Here is a 17,109-nt window from a genome sequence, read left to right as displayed (position 1 = left end):
CAACCCATCCTCCTGTTTAGATAATATGTTTTGTAACCATGTGGATCATCATACATATATATTCATCTATAGACAATTTTAGATTGTAGAATTTGGTGCTACTGTATTCATTTTATGAGTCCGGGAAAATAAAGTAAAATCCCAAACTTAAAATATTCGTAGGCTTAGTATAGCACATATATGTACTATATTAAACCTCAGATAGTGTGTATTAGGCCTAGAATGGTTAGGTAATTAAAAATACAAAATAATTTTGTATTTTATTACCAACAAATACAAAACCTTTTTCTCAGTCTGTCTAAATTCAATAGTACCCAATTCTACTTTGTAATTGTTCATTATGTCAATATATGTATGATGGTCCAATGTAACACCATAAATGATTTTATTAAATTCACTACAGGAGTAGAGTCAGTTCACACAGGAAATTGTGTCACCAGCAGTGTGCAAAAACTTTATTCCTCTGCTACTGACATTGTAATGGTTAGGAAAAAAGAAAAAGGAAATGGGAAGGAAGTCTGAGGTAGAGGAGAAAAGGTGAAAGGGAAAGTGTAGAGATAGAAGATGGGATGAAGGATTGACCTTGGAAGAGAGGAAGAAGGTGGTAGAAATGATGAGCATAATAAGTAGAAAGAGCTAGAGCTAGAGCTTGAGTTTGGATAGACAGAGGTAGTGCTGCCACCATCCATTCATATATTTACAAGACAAGGAGTGGAACTCGTCTCTTTTCAACAGTTATTATGATAGGTGTTAAGTAACAAATGAAAGCATAAGGACCAAAAATTTAATTATCAAATCTGAATCTTTGGTAAGTAATCTTAAGTGCTCTGTATTAGTCTGGGGCTTCAGTCGTACGGAGTTCTATGCCTACCGGGAACCATGAGCCAGAACCTGGTTCCCTCAGAAAGGCAAAGGAAGAAATGGCTTATGAAAACTCCACTCTTTGAGAGTATATTCATGTCTGCCATTGACCAGGGTTAGGCACCCAGAAAGGTAAACACCCCAAAACAGATCCCAACAGGTAGAAATTTACAACTCATGGCCGAACAGAGCCCAAAAATTCCCCCCCAAGAAAAACAAAAGTAAAAAAAAACAAATCATCGTCATCCCAACACACCGTTCATTCGCCCCCCATCCCCAGGAAGAGGAGGCCCCCACCCCACCGAACCGGCCGCCAGTTCGTCGACTGAAGCCTGCTGAGGCTGACATCTACTCTGGCTGCCATATCCTGTCAGGATTTTGGTCAACAATTTTTTTGGTTGACCTTGCAAGCAAATATTTTCTATTTTTTATCACATTAGAAACCTTGCTGTATGAATATCATGCATCACTGAGGGCTAAAATTTTGCATACGTATGTTACTTCATGTACTGTAATATCCTACCAATTTCATGTAAATCCGAGATGGTATGATTGGAAGCTGTGATTTGGCATGGAATGACCTGATAGCATTAGACACTATCTCATATAAGTTTATATTTAGAACATATTCAATGCAGTACCTTCTCATCCCAATGATAGACTTTCCATAAATCATGAATGTTTAATTCAGGTTGGACCTCCTCCTTCCTATAAAAGGCAATGAATGGAACTTCACAGGTGGAGTTCCTCATCAAATCCAGGGCATTGTAAATTTTCTGGATCATATTAATATCACGGCGAGAGCGCTGCCTTGCTTCTTCACGACCCTCCTGTACAAAATAAAATATCTCTGTAGTATCATTTATTAATCCGGCACTACTACTTCTTTAACATGATTTATAACAGAACTCCTTCAAAAGAGAATCAATTAAGACCTTCAAAATGTGAGAAAGAAATGTTAAACTATACATGTAACTAGAGTACTACATTGGTTGTCTCACATTTTACTATTGCAGTATACATGCTGTATGAAGAGAATGTCATAAACTAATGAGATATGTATATGCATATGCTTTTTATTAATCCTTTTCAACAAAAACAAATTAACAACCTGATTGGAAATAAATGGCCTGAAAAATGCATGATGATAAATCCACTTTGCTTCTTGATCCAGTTCCTTGTCTGTAGAGCGATCGTCACCTTCTCCACGGGTACGACTCACAGGAATCTGCCTGAGCTGGAACCTCTCGGGAATATCCAGCTTCCGGATTTCGTGATCTTGATCAGTCAAATGTCCGCGCTCTAATTCACTCGGTTCAAACACCTGAAAGAATCAGTTATATTTGTATGAATAACCAATCTTCCCATATACTTATTACCGTTATCCTCATCACCACCACCATCTCATTTCCCACTTTCATGGAGTTGGTTAGCCTTGAAGCCAGGTACTGCAACCAGTTAGGCTATTTAGTATCATTTTTCCCAAGTGTATGATATGCAAATTTATTTATATTCAGGTCCCCAATTATTTCTAGGACACAGCCAAATTAAATAATAGAAGGTGCCACCCTGCCTAAGATTCTAAGCCAAGTCTTCTTACTTGAGGTAAATGTGAGCAAATAATTAATCAACAAAACATCTTAAACAGTAAACTACTCTTAAATTCAATCTTCACTACTTCCGTACAAAGCCTTCCTTTGTCATTCTCGGTACATGCAGGGGTGTTCGAGTTGTTTTCTTTGCCTATTAAGGGAATGCCAGTAACATTCTAATTTGCAATTTTCTCTCTTTTCGTAGTTGCATGTGACTTGAGCATATAGAGCTACTGTGCCTATTTTCTCAAGGCACTGATTTAGATTTATATTAGCTATTTGTTCTTCCAAGTTTACTTCTCTGAGGTCTTGCTTTATTAGTTCTCAGTTAATCAGTTTATTATTAAAATTGAATTTGCTGAATTCACTTTAACTTGTATTTGAGACTAGCTGCCCTGGTCTATTGCAGTATGTTTGTCTGAGCTTGCCCTATTATACTTTCCCCCTTGGGATTATACCTCTTATTCCATTAAAGTGGGAAGTGAGAATAATGATAATGAATGAATCATAGAATGTTAGTACCCATCACCAATCTCTACCCCACATATCCATATAAAATTAGTTGGATGTATTGTACAATTATCACCAATATAATAATGTAAATATAGTTCATCTATATTCATAAAGCATAGTAAACTAATTAATCAGGTGAGGCTGCTGCCTTCATTCTCTCTCTCTCTCTCTCTTACCTTCTGCTACACACACATTTTGACTGTACAAGATCTATGACCAATCTCCCAACAAGATCTAAACAAAAAATTCCTTTCATTTTAAACAGATGATTTACCATATATTCATATATTTTCTAAGGTCTCAGCAGTTGATAATACCATAATGATAATTACACATCTTCAACACAATAATTATGAAAAATCTTGCTCCTAAGAACATACCTCATAGATGGTCTTCTTGACTTGCTTCCTGCGTTCCTTGCGGCCTCGGCGATGCTCTCGACCTTCACCACCTTCTTCATCCTCCTCATAGTCGTCATCATCATCCTCCTCTTCATCTTCACGCTCCTCCCAATCTATGACAAAACAATTGACTAAAATATTACAACTTAAAACATGAAAGGGGAATTTACATTAGAGAAACTTTTTTTGTTATACTTTTGAGTCAATATTATAGCTATTTATAGTTGGCCACAAAAACTCCTACTGTGCAAAACTCCAAGATGCAAAAATTTTTATGAATGCAGTTATATCACCAAGTGAATATGTAAATACAAAATTTGAAAAGTATATATAAGCCTGTTCATGTAAGTTAAGCTTTTATTATTAAACTGCTATGCAAGTATACTATATATTGTATGTTAATTACGTAATGCCTTCTCTTTAAGTCCGTGTATTACAAAAAGTTCTAACAGATGAATAAAGCAATTTATATACTATATATACTGATCTATAGGACCATCCTTTTCCCCGGTAATATATCACCCTACTTCCAAAGGTCCAAAGATTACACGTTTCATTGCTGCCAACTGAGTTGAACTTCCATGGAACCCACAAAATTATTAAATTTTTCTTGAGTATATATGTACAAGCTTATAAATGACAATATTTAATAAATATTAATATTTTGTCATATGAAATAGGAATAAAAAGTATGAGACTCTGAGGAAGCTGTCTCAAGAGTGAGAACAGGAAGAAAGGAAAACCATTGTGAATCATGGAAGTGAGAATAGTTTGATGAGACATGCTTAGTCCAGCACATTAGCATTTAATTTACATTTTAATATACTGTAGTAAAAAAATACCTTCATATTGTTCAAATTCCCCATAATCAAAATCACAACCGAAGATATCACGGGCAGCCTCCAGTCCTTCGTCTTCAAATACTGCTTTCCTCTTCTGTTTGGCAATTGGCTTTCCTTCGTCATCAACAATGAAATTCTCTTCACCATCAGACTCTTCCTCCTCTTCCTCTGATGCATACGTTTCAGGCTGCTGTGGAGGGTGGGGAGCCGAGGCCCCTTCTTCCTCCTCATCCTGTGATACCAGATAGCAAGGTTACCAGATAATACAATACAGTATTAGACCAGGTAGAGAGAATCAAAGAACTCATAACATTTGAGCATTAATTGAATCACAAGAAAGTAACAATTGTACACATAAGAGAATAGACAAAAAGACAATTCTTAATTAGCTAAAATATCACATAAGGAATAGGTGTATGCAATTATGTGTTGACATAGGAAGGGCATTATGAGAATGCATAGTTATACATATATTGAGGTCTCCGAAGATGGTTCTGCAACATACCCTGTGCGGGAAGGCAGGAGTATCTATTTTCATTACACCAACTAATGAAATCAACACACTTATAAAAACAAAAGTACCTCAAAGTATAATGGTAGAAAATAGACAATATATCATTATATCAATGATATAATAGACATTATATCATTCTAAACCCTAAACCACCCTCACCAAGGAAACTTCTAAAAAGGAAATAAAGCAAAAAGATAACCTGTAAGGCTTTATAGAGCACCTATCCAACGCAGTGTTGAAAGATCGCTCTCTGCCGGTGAAATTCAAACCTTATTGTTTGAAGAACATAAGAGTCATAATATTGGTGAAGCTAGGCACAATAAGGACCTAACAGAAAGGTCGGATGCAAGTGATACAGCACCTATGAGGACGATACAGCGAGCGTATCCAGTTGCAGCTCTGAGTGCCACCCTTGCCCACCTATGCTATCTCCAATTTATATAGATGATACACAGATGAATTGTTTTCTGCGTTCAGTGATGATGCATCTGATACAAGTAGCATAGATGAACAGTGTTAGCGGCGTTCATGGTGTTATTTTCCATAGATATTTTCAAGAATAGCTGAATTTCTTCTTGACTGACGGACACTCTTCGAGGCTGGCTGAATCTCTTCCTGTGTGGGACCTTACAAAGCGATCTTTTCAAGACTACCTTACAAATAGGTAGATCTTAAGATCCTAAAGATCTTTTCCTATAATCCTTTCAAGATTACCTTACGCTTTACAAGCTTGGCTACATACCACCTACAGGTACTAAAGCCAAGGGTGTACATGAGTGTGTTATTTGCAAGCACAAAGAATGAAGAAACAGGAAGTGAAAATCTATCTGTACCTGGTGCAACAAGAGCGAAGTCGCGCTGTGCACCATGGACTACTTCGTTGATTATTACTCACTTCCGAAGTAGTGTGTGTAATACAGCGTGTTACTGTGTAGTGTGTGTGAAACTGTACATATTGTAATTTTAGTCAACTTTTAACAAGTAATAAAGCAACAACAAACATATTGCGGACACATTACTGACACATGTATCATAGTTCCATGGAACATTATGAACGTTCTACTGTAAAGGACACAAATATGCATCATATACGAAAAAAACAAAAAAAAAAACAAAAATTGGAAATACATAGAACAAATAATTGAAAATATATTTGTGGCAACACCCGGTTATCTTGAAATGATTTCAGGGCTTAGCGTCCCCATGGCCTGGTCCTCGACCAGGCCTCCTTTTTGTTACACACCCCCAGGAAGCAGGCCGTAGCAGCTATCTAATTCCCAGGTACCTATTTACTGCTAGGTAACAGGGGCATCAGGGTGAAAGAAACATTTCGCCCATTTGTTTCCGCCTCCACCGGGGATCGAAGCCGGAACCTCAGGACTACGAATCCGAAGCGATGTCCTCCCAGCTGTTAGCCCCAAATACTGGTACATTCCTACACACACACTCCACAAAAACATTGTGGAAAGCATTGGACTAGTGAGGGCAAAGTTGTGCCACAACCCAGTGATGGCCGCCTGCTTACCTTGTGGCAAGCTAAGTAGATTCAATATAAAAAAAAAAAAAAAAAAAAAAAAAAAATTATGATAAAGATTTTACATGATGAACCAATGATCTAGATTTCACCGCGTCTTCCATGGAATTCTTTTATTTTTAGATTCAGAGGAAAAATTGTGAGAGCAGATTTAATCTGGATTTTTGCAAAATCTGCTATATAGAAGTCCAGATTTTCAGGGTGCCACTGTACTGTGTGAAACATACTACAGTACTGATCCAATTGACAATCACAAAAGTATACTGTGCAGTTATATAACTGAAAACTACAAACAAAAATCAACATTATTTTGTGTTTAAACAAGTAAAGCCTTACTGTAGAATTCTATAAGTATTACTTAACCAGATAAATTATTCCATAAAAATTAAATTTCAACTAAATCTCACCATTTAACTAGCATTACTATCCCACTCCAAGGACTGTGATGTTACACACCTGGTGAAAGATAAACATCAATAGAAAATTCACCAACTTACTATCTCCTCCTAAGGATGCCAGGTTGCAGGGGAAATAAGAAGCATGGAGTTTAAAATCATTTGACAAACCAAACATTATAGCACTGAAGGTTTTATAAGCCACTAATTCATAATTATCACCTTACTATATTATACGAGGGACTAAGATTTAATTGCCTATCTAAAGTATTAAGTGGACATGGATATTCTCCTCTCACAAAAGAACATTGTGAGAGGAGCGTATGCATTGCTTTTTAACTTCAAACTTGCTTTTAATTATATGGATGGTGAAATATTGAAGAAACTGTTCATGACTTTTGTCATACATATATATAACATGTAAATATAGGGTAATAAAAGCACAAACAGTATTGTGGGAGGAGGAATTTTGGCGAGTAAGGTGTTGAAGGAGGGAGGAAGGTACGGTATGCTGTCTGGTGTGTGGCAGCTACTCAATCAACCAAATTGACAAAGAGGAATACCTGAAACCAGCAACTTCAATAACAAGAGGACACAGTCAAGCTAAGGAAACAAAGATGCCAAGAAAATATTAGAAAGTTTTCTTTTGCAGTGGTAGACAGTTGGAACAAGTTAAATGAGAAGATGGTGGAGGTCAAAACGGTCAGTAGTTTCAGAGCGTTATACGACAGAATACTGGCAAGACCGGACACCACGCGCATAGCTCTCATCCTGTAACTACACTTAGGTAATTACAATGTAGATATCACTCATTTCATATGTAGTATAGGCAGTCAGCATTTGAAATTCATTGAGTGAAGATGAAGGCATCACTTTAATTTTCCAACTTAAACAGCAAATACTGTACAACAGAGCACAAACATCAATTAAATTAAATGTGCACCAGGTGCAAAAAGCAAAGAGCCAGAACCAGAATCTGGTTCTATGAGACAAGGGAAGATTAAGAATCGGAGATTTACCACAACAGATAGCATAGAAGGAACAAATCATACAACTGCCAGAAAAAAATGCAGCCCAGGTCACCCAAGGTTTCCACTACAACACTTGCTTAGGGCACAACATACTTGCAGCTTAAAGGCCACAGTGCCTCTCATGGGCCCCATCTACAAAGTATACACTTAAGCTAAGTGGCAATTGCTATCCCTGAAATGTGTTCTGCCTGGGGACAGTTTTTGTTATTTTCTGTAGTCCTTCATGAGTGCATTGCTTTATTTCAATAGCAGCCATAATTCTGGCTGAAATTGAATAGGTTTGAATTTGAAGTTAATATATTGAAGTGTTTAAGATACTAAACAGAAACCAATTAAAAAGTAATCCCTACTGGGGTATCTATAACGAACATAATATCACAAAACATCAACTTTAAAAACACTGCTCATGCATATAAAGTGGTACTATATACAACCTAAATTCCAGTACACACAAAAAGATTTACTGCACTTACATCTGAACCTTCGAAGATCTCTTTTCGAATCTGACCTTGCACATCTTCCCCTTCCACATCTGAGTCTTCATCCACAATTCTCTTCAAACGCTTATATTTTTTCTGTGAACCAAAAATTTAAGACATCTATAAACAAAGTTCTAGAACAACAAATATTGGAAAGATATAAGCATGTTCAAGATATTAATAAAACTTTTGTCACTTAGTTTAAACTCTTATTAGATATTGAGTACCAGTAAATTACAAACAAGCTCATGACGACTTACAAATAATTCAACCTTTGGTTATACCCTGGATGCTGAAACTTATTTAGGTAATCATAAGAGCAAATATTATATTATATAGTTATATTATGTATTATATAATGTACATTCATGTATTACTGTGTGTATGTACTGTATATTAATTATCGATGAAAACTACATTACCTTTCTGTCGAGTTTCACACCAATGTTTTCCTCGATGAGATCAATATCATCTTCATCGAGGTTGTCTGCTTCCAGATCGTCGTCGTCATCATCATCCCGCCGTTTTCGTTTGCCTTCAGTTTCACTGTCTGACCCTGACCCCCCTTCATCATCCTCTTCATCATCGTCATTGATAAAGTCTTTATTTTCTTCACGAATTTTCTCTTCATCTGTCAATAAAATACCAGCAGTGAATGTAATGAAACCTCTTTCTGACTGGGCTTCGTTGGCTCCCTGTAGCTAGTTTGCTGAGGTACCTCAACACACTATTCCCATTAGGACAGAGCCAGAACCTGGCCCTCCTCTCCTCCTCACAGTGGTGTGGAAAGGAAGGAATTTTTATCACCTTCACCAAGGAAGCAAAGTAAAATGAACAAAAGTAAGGTTCACAGATAGAAAAGAAATGAAGCACCAAATGATCTACCCACAAGTTAGACTGAAACCACTATAATATTCACTCTAACCCTTAAACTATGCAAAACTGCTTATGAAGTTTTGAGTAACTGATGCAAAAGTGTGCAACACTGCATGTGCAGTTTTAGAGTACTACGCAAGATTTAAACGGCTCGCGGATACATGGGGTTTACATCACCTTCCTCAGGACCTTTGTAAACAGACGCCATTTTTTTTTTTAAATTGTGGCCAACATTCCTGGATGTGAGAGCCTCAGTACTCAGTGAGCCACCAAGGCTGGCACATGCAGCATGAGCTCACAGCATTGCTGCTCAGTTTGTGACCACAGCATCGCCTAAAAATGCCAAAAATATATGTAACTGGTATTATTTAGCGATGATAGTATTACAGACAATCCCTGACTGATATAAATGACCAGGATTCTGATAATAACAGGATTGTTGTGATAATTTGCGCTGTGTTGTGAGAGGAGTAAAGATGAGGGTGGGAGGGCTGTAGCGTAGTCTGCCGAATCTGTGTGGCCACCTGTTGCTGTCTGCACTCATTATACGTGCTTAGTCGTTCGCAATGGTGAACAAAACATGCAGATACTTATATATAATGTTTGTATATAGCGAATAAAAGCAAAAACAGCATGGTGGGAGGAGGATGTGGGAGTCAGGTGAGGTGAGGGAGGGAGCAGCGGCCAATGGCTAGCTGCCTGGACCCGGATTCACAAAGCAGTTACGCAAGTACTTACGAACATGTACATCTTTCCTCAATCTTTGATGGCTTTGGTTACATTTATTAAACAGTTTACAAGCATGAAACTTGCCAATCAACTGCTGTTACTGTTATAAACAGCCTCCTGGTGCTTCGAAGCTCATTAACTGTTTAATAATTGTAAGCAAAGCCGCCAAAGATTGAGAAAAGATGGACTGGTTTGTAAGTGCTTGCGTAACTGCTTCGTGAATCTGGCCCTTGGTGTGTGGAGGCCACTCTTTGCTGCCTTTTGATTCATCATACCAACTTAGTGGATCGTTATGGTGAACAAAAATGTAGATACCTATATATAATGTGTATGTATAGTGTAATAACAACAAAAGGAGTATTGGGAGAAGCCATTTTGGTGAAGGAGGTGGCGACATCTGATGACTTGTCATGCTGTGTAAGGGTGGCCACTATGCTCTTTGGGCACTATACCAGCTTAGTTGAACAGTTATGTTGAACAAAACATGTAGATACTTATATATAATGTGTGTGTATATAGTGTAATAACACCACAAACAGTATACTTGAAGGAGGAATGTTAGTGCATCTGGCCTTGAACCATTGAGGGAGGGAGGGAGGGAGCATTAGTTGTGTGTAGCCACTTGTTACTGTCTGCCGTGACCGTACAAGATTAGTAGTTCGCTATAGTAAACACAAATATAGATACTTATATATAACGTGCATATATAGTGTAATAACAGCAAAAGAAGTGTTGGGAGAAGCCATTATGGTGAGGGAGGTGGCATCATCTTCCTGACTTGTCATGCTGGGTAAGGGTGGCCACTATGCTCTTTGTGCACTATGCCAGCTTAGATGAACAGTTATGGTGAACAAAACATGTAGATAATTATATATAACATCTGTATGTAGTGAATAAAAGAAAAAACAGTATGGTGGGAGGAGGATGCTGGCGAGTGAGGAGTTTTTGAGGGAGGGAGTGGTAGCGAGTGGCTGGCTGGCCACTCCTCGTTGCTTTTTTGACTGAATATCAACTTAGTGGTTCGTTACGGTGAACAAAACATGCAGATACTTATATATAACCTGTGTATATAGTGTAATAACTGCAAAAGTATTTGTTAAATGTTTTATGAACATAATATTTTAATCAATAATATGCACACCATAATTTTGAGTACAGCGATGATTCACACATTTTATTATATAAATATATCACATTACAGACTACTGAATAATATTACTGCAAAAAACTAAGAAAAAACCAATCAGAGACATTGAAATAATTAGGTAATTATATCTTTGTGGCAACACCCGCCTGACAGCTGTAGCGGAGCAGAACTCCTCTGACGCTAGCTGAGTCAGAGCCTCTTTTTTTTGCCAGACTTCCCCACCCTATTGTGGCCAAAATATGCCACTTACGATTTTTTTAATATTTTCCCGTGATCAGGGAACACAAACAGGTCTATAAGAACAAAAAAAAAATTAATTTTTTTTATGCGCCTGTGGCGCATATGCCCGTGCCTCCCTTGTCTCATCACAATCGACTTGATAATGGTCCAGGACGGACAAAAACATCGTCGTCTCTTCAATTTCTAGCGTATCGTTTGATCAACAATGTAATGGTTGTAGTATATTTCCATATACAGCATTAATATTAAGCAATTTAAGCACCCATGGTTGAATCAAATACATGCTATGCGCCTAGGCTAAATTTTATCATCACTTACCATCTTCGTCCTCTTCTTCAGAAGAGTCAGCTACAGCAGTTTTAAGTTTCTTCAATTTTTTTCTTTCATTTTCTTCATATTCTTCCTCCTCCTCTTCACTCTCCTCTGCTTCTGAATCAATGAACTGTGACATGGTTGATGGTCTCTACAGTCTTAAAGAGAGAAGAATATTAATCAGTGAATATATACACATTAACTTTTCTAACAGCCCACAGCCTAAAACATATTATGGAAAAAATAAGATAACTGGTATACAATGTAGATAAACTTCATACAAAATGCTAAAGTAATATCAGACAAGTTAGCAATTGAAAACTCTTAACTTTGTTTGCTGTAACCCTTCAGCTGCTCAAGCGATTTCAGCATGAAACACTCATGTGCACATAAAATAAATTGCTCTCCAAAAATTATTCGTTCTTGTGACATTGTTAATTAGCATCCAGGAAGGGAAAAAGTCCAAATGAAAAGTCTCTATCTCTCTCAGGTTTTAGCCGCATTGGGCAGAAGTTGCTTTTTTTTTTTTAATACAAATGAGGCAAGTCCTCTATGGTCTCACCATAGCCCGTGCTACTTGAAACTTTTGATCTGAGTTGCTGAATCTTAAACAACAACAACGAAATTAGGCGAGATGCCACACGGGAATAACTTTGTCTATTTTCATTGTTTCTCACTTAATTTATGTAGTTATTTGTTCAAACAAGTTGTAACAACCACAAAATCAAACAAGATTTCTGTTCCGTTGGTAAATCAGGATGATTTCCCGGTTGCAATTCTTTTAACCATGTCATAGCTCAGTTAATTAAGGCAGCGTCTGGGATCCTCTAGGACGTAGGTTCGAACCCTCGTCGCAACCCTTGTGGATTTGTTCATTTGATGCATCACGCTATTGTGATTTCTGTGAGCAATTAAAGTACAGTATGCTAATATGGCTAATATAGCTAGCTAACCAGTTCTTAGGAGGATGGTTGAAATTTGAGTAACTTGATTTACCTGTGACCAGATATGAGTTTCTTTACTCTCTCAGCCTGGCCTAAGGCAAGGCTTCCCTGGCAATTGCCTGATCAGGTGGGCTAATTTGTTGTTAGTGGTCTGCAAACCCACCTTGCCATCACAACGTGGCAGATCAGGCACTTCCTGGAAGCAGTGAACAAGGTGTTAAAAAATAGAGAAAAAGACAAACATGCCAATTCAACATCACCACGACACTTCTATTTATAGATCCCCCCTCTGAAATCATCCTCAATAAAACCAGAGGTTTGCAAACAATTCATTGTTTGAAAAAATGTATTTGAAATGTATTCAGAGGTATGCCACCAGACTGGTCCCGGAGCCGAGAGAAATGAGCAACGAGGAAAGGCTAAGGGAGCTGAACCACACAACCCTGGAAAACAGAAGAGTAAGGGGAGACATATATAAATAAAAATAATATAAACATGTTTATTCAGGTAAGGTACATACATACAAGTGATGTTACATTAATGGATTGATATATAGATAGAGCTAGTACATACAATGCCTAAAGCCACTATTACGCAATGCGTTTCGGGCAAGAAACATGATAACCACCTACAAAATTCTCAGGGGATTTGACAGGGTGGAACACAAACAAGAGAACACAGGTGGAAACTTAGTACCCAGATGAGCCACGGAGACGTTAGAAAGACTTTTTTCAGTGTCAGGGTAGTTAACAAATGGAATGCATTAAGTAGTGTTGTAGTGGAGGCTGACTCCATAGACAGTTTCAAATGTAGATATGATAGAGCCCAATAGAGCCCAATTTGAGTAGCGACATCTGCAAATTTGCAGATGATACAAAAATCGGTAGGGAAATTAACACGGAAGACGACTCACTATCACTTCAAGTTGATCTAAATAGGGTTTTGAAATGGTCAAAAGATTGGCAGATGCAGTTTAATGCTGATAAATGTAAAGTTCTGAGGCTAGGTAATGATGATAGAGTTACGAGATACGAGCTGGATGGTGTTGAGATTGCGAAGTTGGATTGCGAAAGGGATCTGGGAGTTATGATTAGTATTTTGTGGAACCGCGTAACGTAGTGGAGATGGGGTCCTTGGATTGTTCCAAGCGTGGGTTGGACATGTGTATGAGTGGGATTGGGTGGTTATACATAGGAGCTGCCTCATATGGGGCAATAGACCCTATGCAGTTACCTTTATTCTTATGTTCTTAATAGGCTCAGGAATCTGTACACCAGGAAGAGTCTGGACTGTTAAGAAGTCATGGCTCCAGAGTGGGGTCTGGGGCCAGGTGGCCAGACGGTCGCCAGGTCGAGCCCAGATCCGTCAACATACTCTCTAGAGATGAAGTGGAAAATATGCTTAAGGAGCTAAGTAAGAATAAAGCAGTTGGTCCAGATGGAGTTTCACCATGGGTTCTGAGAGAATGTGCATCTGAGCTCAGCATTCCATTTCACCTGATCTTTCAAGTATCCCTGTGCACAGGAATTGTAGCAGACGTGTGGAAACAGGATAACATAGTTCCAATCTACAAAAGTGGCAGCAGGGAAGACCCCCCTCAATTATAGACCTGTATCATTGACAAGTGTAATAGTGAAAGTACAGTATTGGAAAACTAATCAAAACTAAATGGGTAGAACACCTGGAGAGAAATGATATACTGTACATGTAATATCAGACAGACAGTATGGTTTTCGATCTGGAAGATCCTGTGTATCGAATTTACTCAGTTTCTATGATCGAGCAACAGAGATATTACAGGAAAGAGATGGTTGGGTTGACTGCATCTATCTGGACTTAAAAAAGGCTTTCGACAGAGTTCCACATAAGAGGTTGTTCTGGAAACTGGAAAATATTGGAGGGGTGACAGGTAAGCTTCTAACATGGATGAAAAATTTTCTGATAGAAAAATGAGGGCAGTAATCAGAGTCAATGTATCGGACTGGAGAAATGTCACAAGTGGAGTACCACAGGGTTCAGTTCTTGCACCAGTGATGTTTATTGTCTACATAAATGATCTACCAGTTGGTATATAGAATTATATGAACATGTTTGCTGATGATGCTAAGATAATAGGAAGAATAAGAAATTTAGATGATTGTCATGCCCTTCAAGATGACCTGGACAAAATAAGTATATGGAGCACCACTTGGCAAATGAAATTTAATGTTAATAAATGCCATGTTATGGAATGTGGAATAGGAGAACATAGACCCCACTCAATCTATATATTATGTAAGAAATCTTTAAAGAATTCTGATAAAGAAAGAAATCTAGGGGTGGTTCTAGATAGAAAACTATCACCCGAGGACCACAAAGAATATTGTGCAAGGAGCCTATGCCACGCTTTCTAACTTCAGAATTGCTTTTAAATACATGGATGGCGATATACTAAAGAAATTGTTCACGACTTTTGTTAAGACCAAAGCTGAAATATGAAGCGGTTGTATGGTGCCCATATCTTAAGAAGTACATCAACAAACTACAAAAAGATGCAAAGACATGCCACTAAATGGCTCCCAGAAATGAAAGACAAGAGCTACAAGGAGAGGTTAGAGGCATTAGATATATGCCAAAACTAGAGTATAGAGGAAAACGAGGCAATATGATCACTACGTACAAAACAGTTACGGGAATCGATAAAATTGATAGGGAAGAATTCCTGAGGCCTGGAACTTAAAGAACAAGAGATCATAGATTTAACTAAACAAAGCTGCCGAAGGAATATAAGAAAATTCACTTTAGCAAACAGAGTGGTAGACGGTTGGAACAAGTTAGGTGAGAAGGTGGAGGCCAAAATCGTCAGTAATTTCAAAGCGTTATACGACAAAGAGTGCTGGGAAGATGGGACACCACGGGCATAGCTCCTATCCTGTCACTACACTTAGGTAATTACTGGAGACGCATGCCATTTGAGGATGATGAAGGCAGCATGCTATTTACCTTCAAATGTAACCTATGACTGGAATAACCTCCACCATTGTAATGGCCCCCACCACTAGAATGTCATACCAACCCCCAATGTAACTTACTCATCAATTTAAATGACTCCAAACTTATAGACGTGACATCAATTGGGGGTACTGGAGTGAGGAGGAGCACCACCACCACCGCCGCCACAGGAACCACTACCCGCCTACCTTCCACTCACCACACTACTACTGCCACGAGTACTCACCTCTCCACTAAAACTACCAAACACTCATCATCCTTCCAACGTGAACAACTGTAAAACGACAAACCTCCTCGAACCCCGTGACTGGCCACTTACTGTGACCAAAGGAAAAATTTACCAATATCAGACCGCTGTTTGGAGAACGGCAAGAAACTCTTTGTTATACGTTAAAATACTTACAGTTAACCTGTACTTTACCTATTCTCTCTCCACTGTCTCTTCCTGAAGGCTTGCAACGATGCAGAAGCACTAAGAGAAGACGTTTTCACTTACCTAACGTGTTAAACAGAGGGCGAGATTGTTTTGGCCGAGGGTAATATGGCGGACGAGTTCCGTCAGCGTTCATTACTGCCCCAATACCTCCACTTTCTTCCCCACGCGCACCATACCACTACTAACACTACAAAATATACCACAAAATTAATATATATACTAATTTACTTCCCAAAACTACAGGTGTATCTACAACTTGGACAGTTTTCTGTTAATAAAAATGCAGATATTCCTTGCACTAAATTATCCACATTAATGAAAGTTGCCAATAAATTTATAATAATAATAATAATAATAATAATAATAATAATAATAATAATAATAATAATAATAATAATAATATTATTATTATTGTTATTATTATTATTATTATTATTATTATTAATATTATTATTATTATTATTATTATAAAAATTAATAATAATAATAATAATAGCAATAATAATAATAATAATAATAATAATAATAATTATTATTATTATTATTATTATTATTATTATTATTATTATTATTATTATTATTATTATTATTATTATTATTATTATTATTATTATTATTATTATTATTATTATTTAATAAGAATGTGTGAACGAAGAACATACGAGTAAGTCCACTCATGGATGTCAACCAACAAACTTTGGCAAGTTGGAGAAGGTACAAAACGAAGTCATGAGAATAATCTTAGGATGCCCAAGAAATGCTATGATTGAGAAAATGAGGATGGAAGTGAATTTGAAGAGTTCAAAGTTCAAGTTCAAGTATGTTTATTGAGATTAGCAATAAATACACCTCAAAGGGATAGAGTAGCTTAGGCTATTTCTACCCCCCTCATTTGAAGAGTATTGGGGATAGAATTTCAGAGGTAAATGTAGCCTCTGCCATTAGATTAATGAGAGGTGGGGGAGTTAATGAATTAATCCTATTCAATTCAATTTCTTTCTATATTATGCACCCCATACCCATCCCGTGGGCGGTGGTGTAAAGGATTACAGAGGCACATAATCGGTTCAGGATCTGAACCCTCTAGTTCGTTTAGCTAAGCAAATAACAATCATTAGAAGGAAGAGGCTGTTACTTCTCACAACGTGTCAACTGAACTTTCATCAAAGGCTGGAGTGGACGGTTCGTCTGGCTAAGGAGCGTTGTGAATATGAACCACTCTTCAAGGAGGATGCTCACCGGCCCTACATAACAAGATTAATTGATAAAGGT

The 17,109-nt window shown here is 37.6% G+C and overlaps 1 protein-coding gene across 2 annotated transcripts in view; it reads right to left on the bottom strand.

The window, feature by feature from the left end:
- The window catches only part of LOC123758721 (transcription elongation factor SPT6), a 32,295-nt gene extending 16,259 nt beyond the window's left edge, over nt 1-16,036 (bottom strand). The window contains exons 1-9 of one of the 2 annotated variants that reach the window (XM_045743308.2): nt 15,898-16,036; nt 12,463-12,606; nt 11,473-11,624; nt 8,585-8,793; nt 8,157-8,258; nt 4,210-4,441; nt 3,347-3,480; nt 1,973-2,185; nt 1,503-1,691 (exon numbers count right to left, since the gene is read on the bottom strand). In XM_045743308.2, coding sequence (XP_045599264.1) covers nt 1,503-1,691; nt 1,973-2,185; nt 3,347-3,480; nt 4,210-4,441; nt 8,157-8,258; nt 8,585-8,793; nt 11,473-11,605 — 1,212 coding nt within the window. In that variant the 5' untranslated portion in view covers nt 11,606-11,624; nt 12,463-12,606; nt 15,898-16,036. Of the gene's footprint in view, nt 1-1,502; nt 1,692-1,972; nt 2,186-3,346; nt 3,481-4,209; nt 4,442-8,156; nt 8,259-8,584; nt 8,794-11,472; nt 11,625-12,462; nt 12,607-15,481; nt 15,597-15,897 lie in introns of those variants that run through there. The other variant, XM_069334510.1, reaches the window with a different exon arrangement.
- Between the last annotated feature and the right edge of the window lie 1,073 nt (nt 16,037-17,109).

This window comes from Procambarus clarkii, chromosome 31 (assembly GCF_040958095.1).
Source record: "Procambarus clarkii isolate CNS0578487 chromosome 31, FALCON_Pclarkii_2.0, whole genome shotgun sequence".
NCBI classification, from domain to species: Eukaryota; Metazoa; Arthropoda; class Malacostraca; order Decapoda; family Cambaridae; genus Procambarus; species Procambarus clarkii.
Note: the sequence above shows the minus strand (reverse complement) of the source record. Positions and strands in the feature narration are given on the sequence as shown.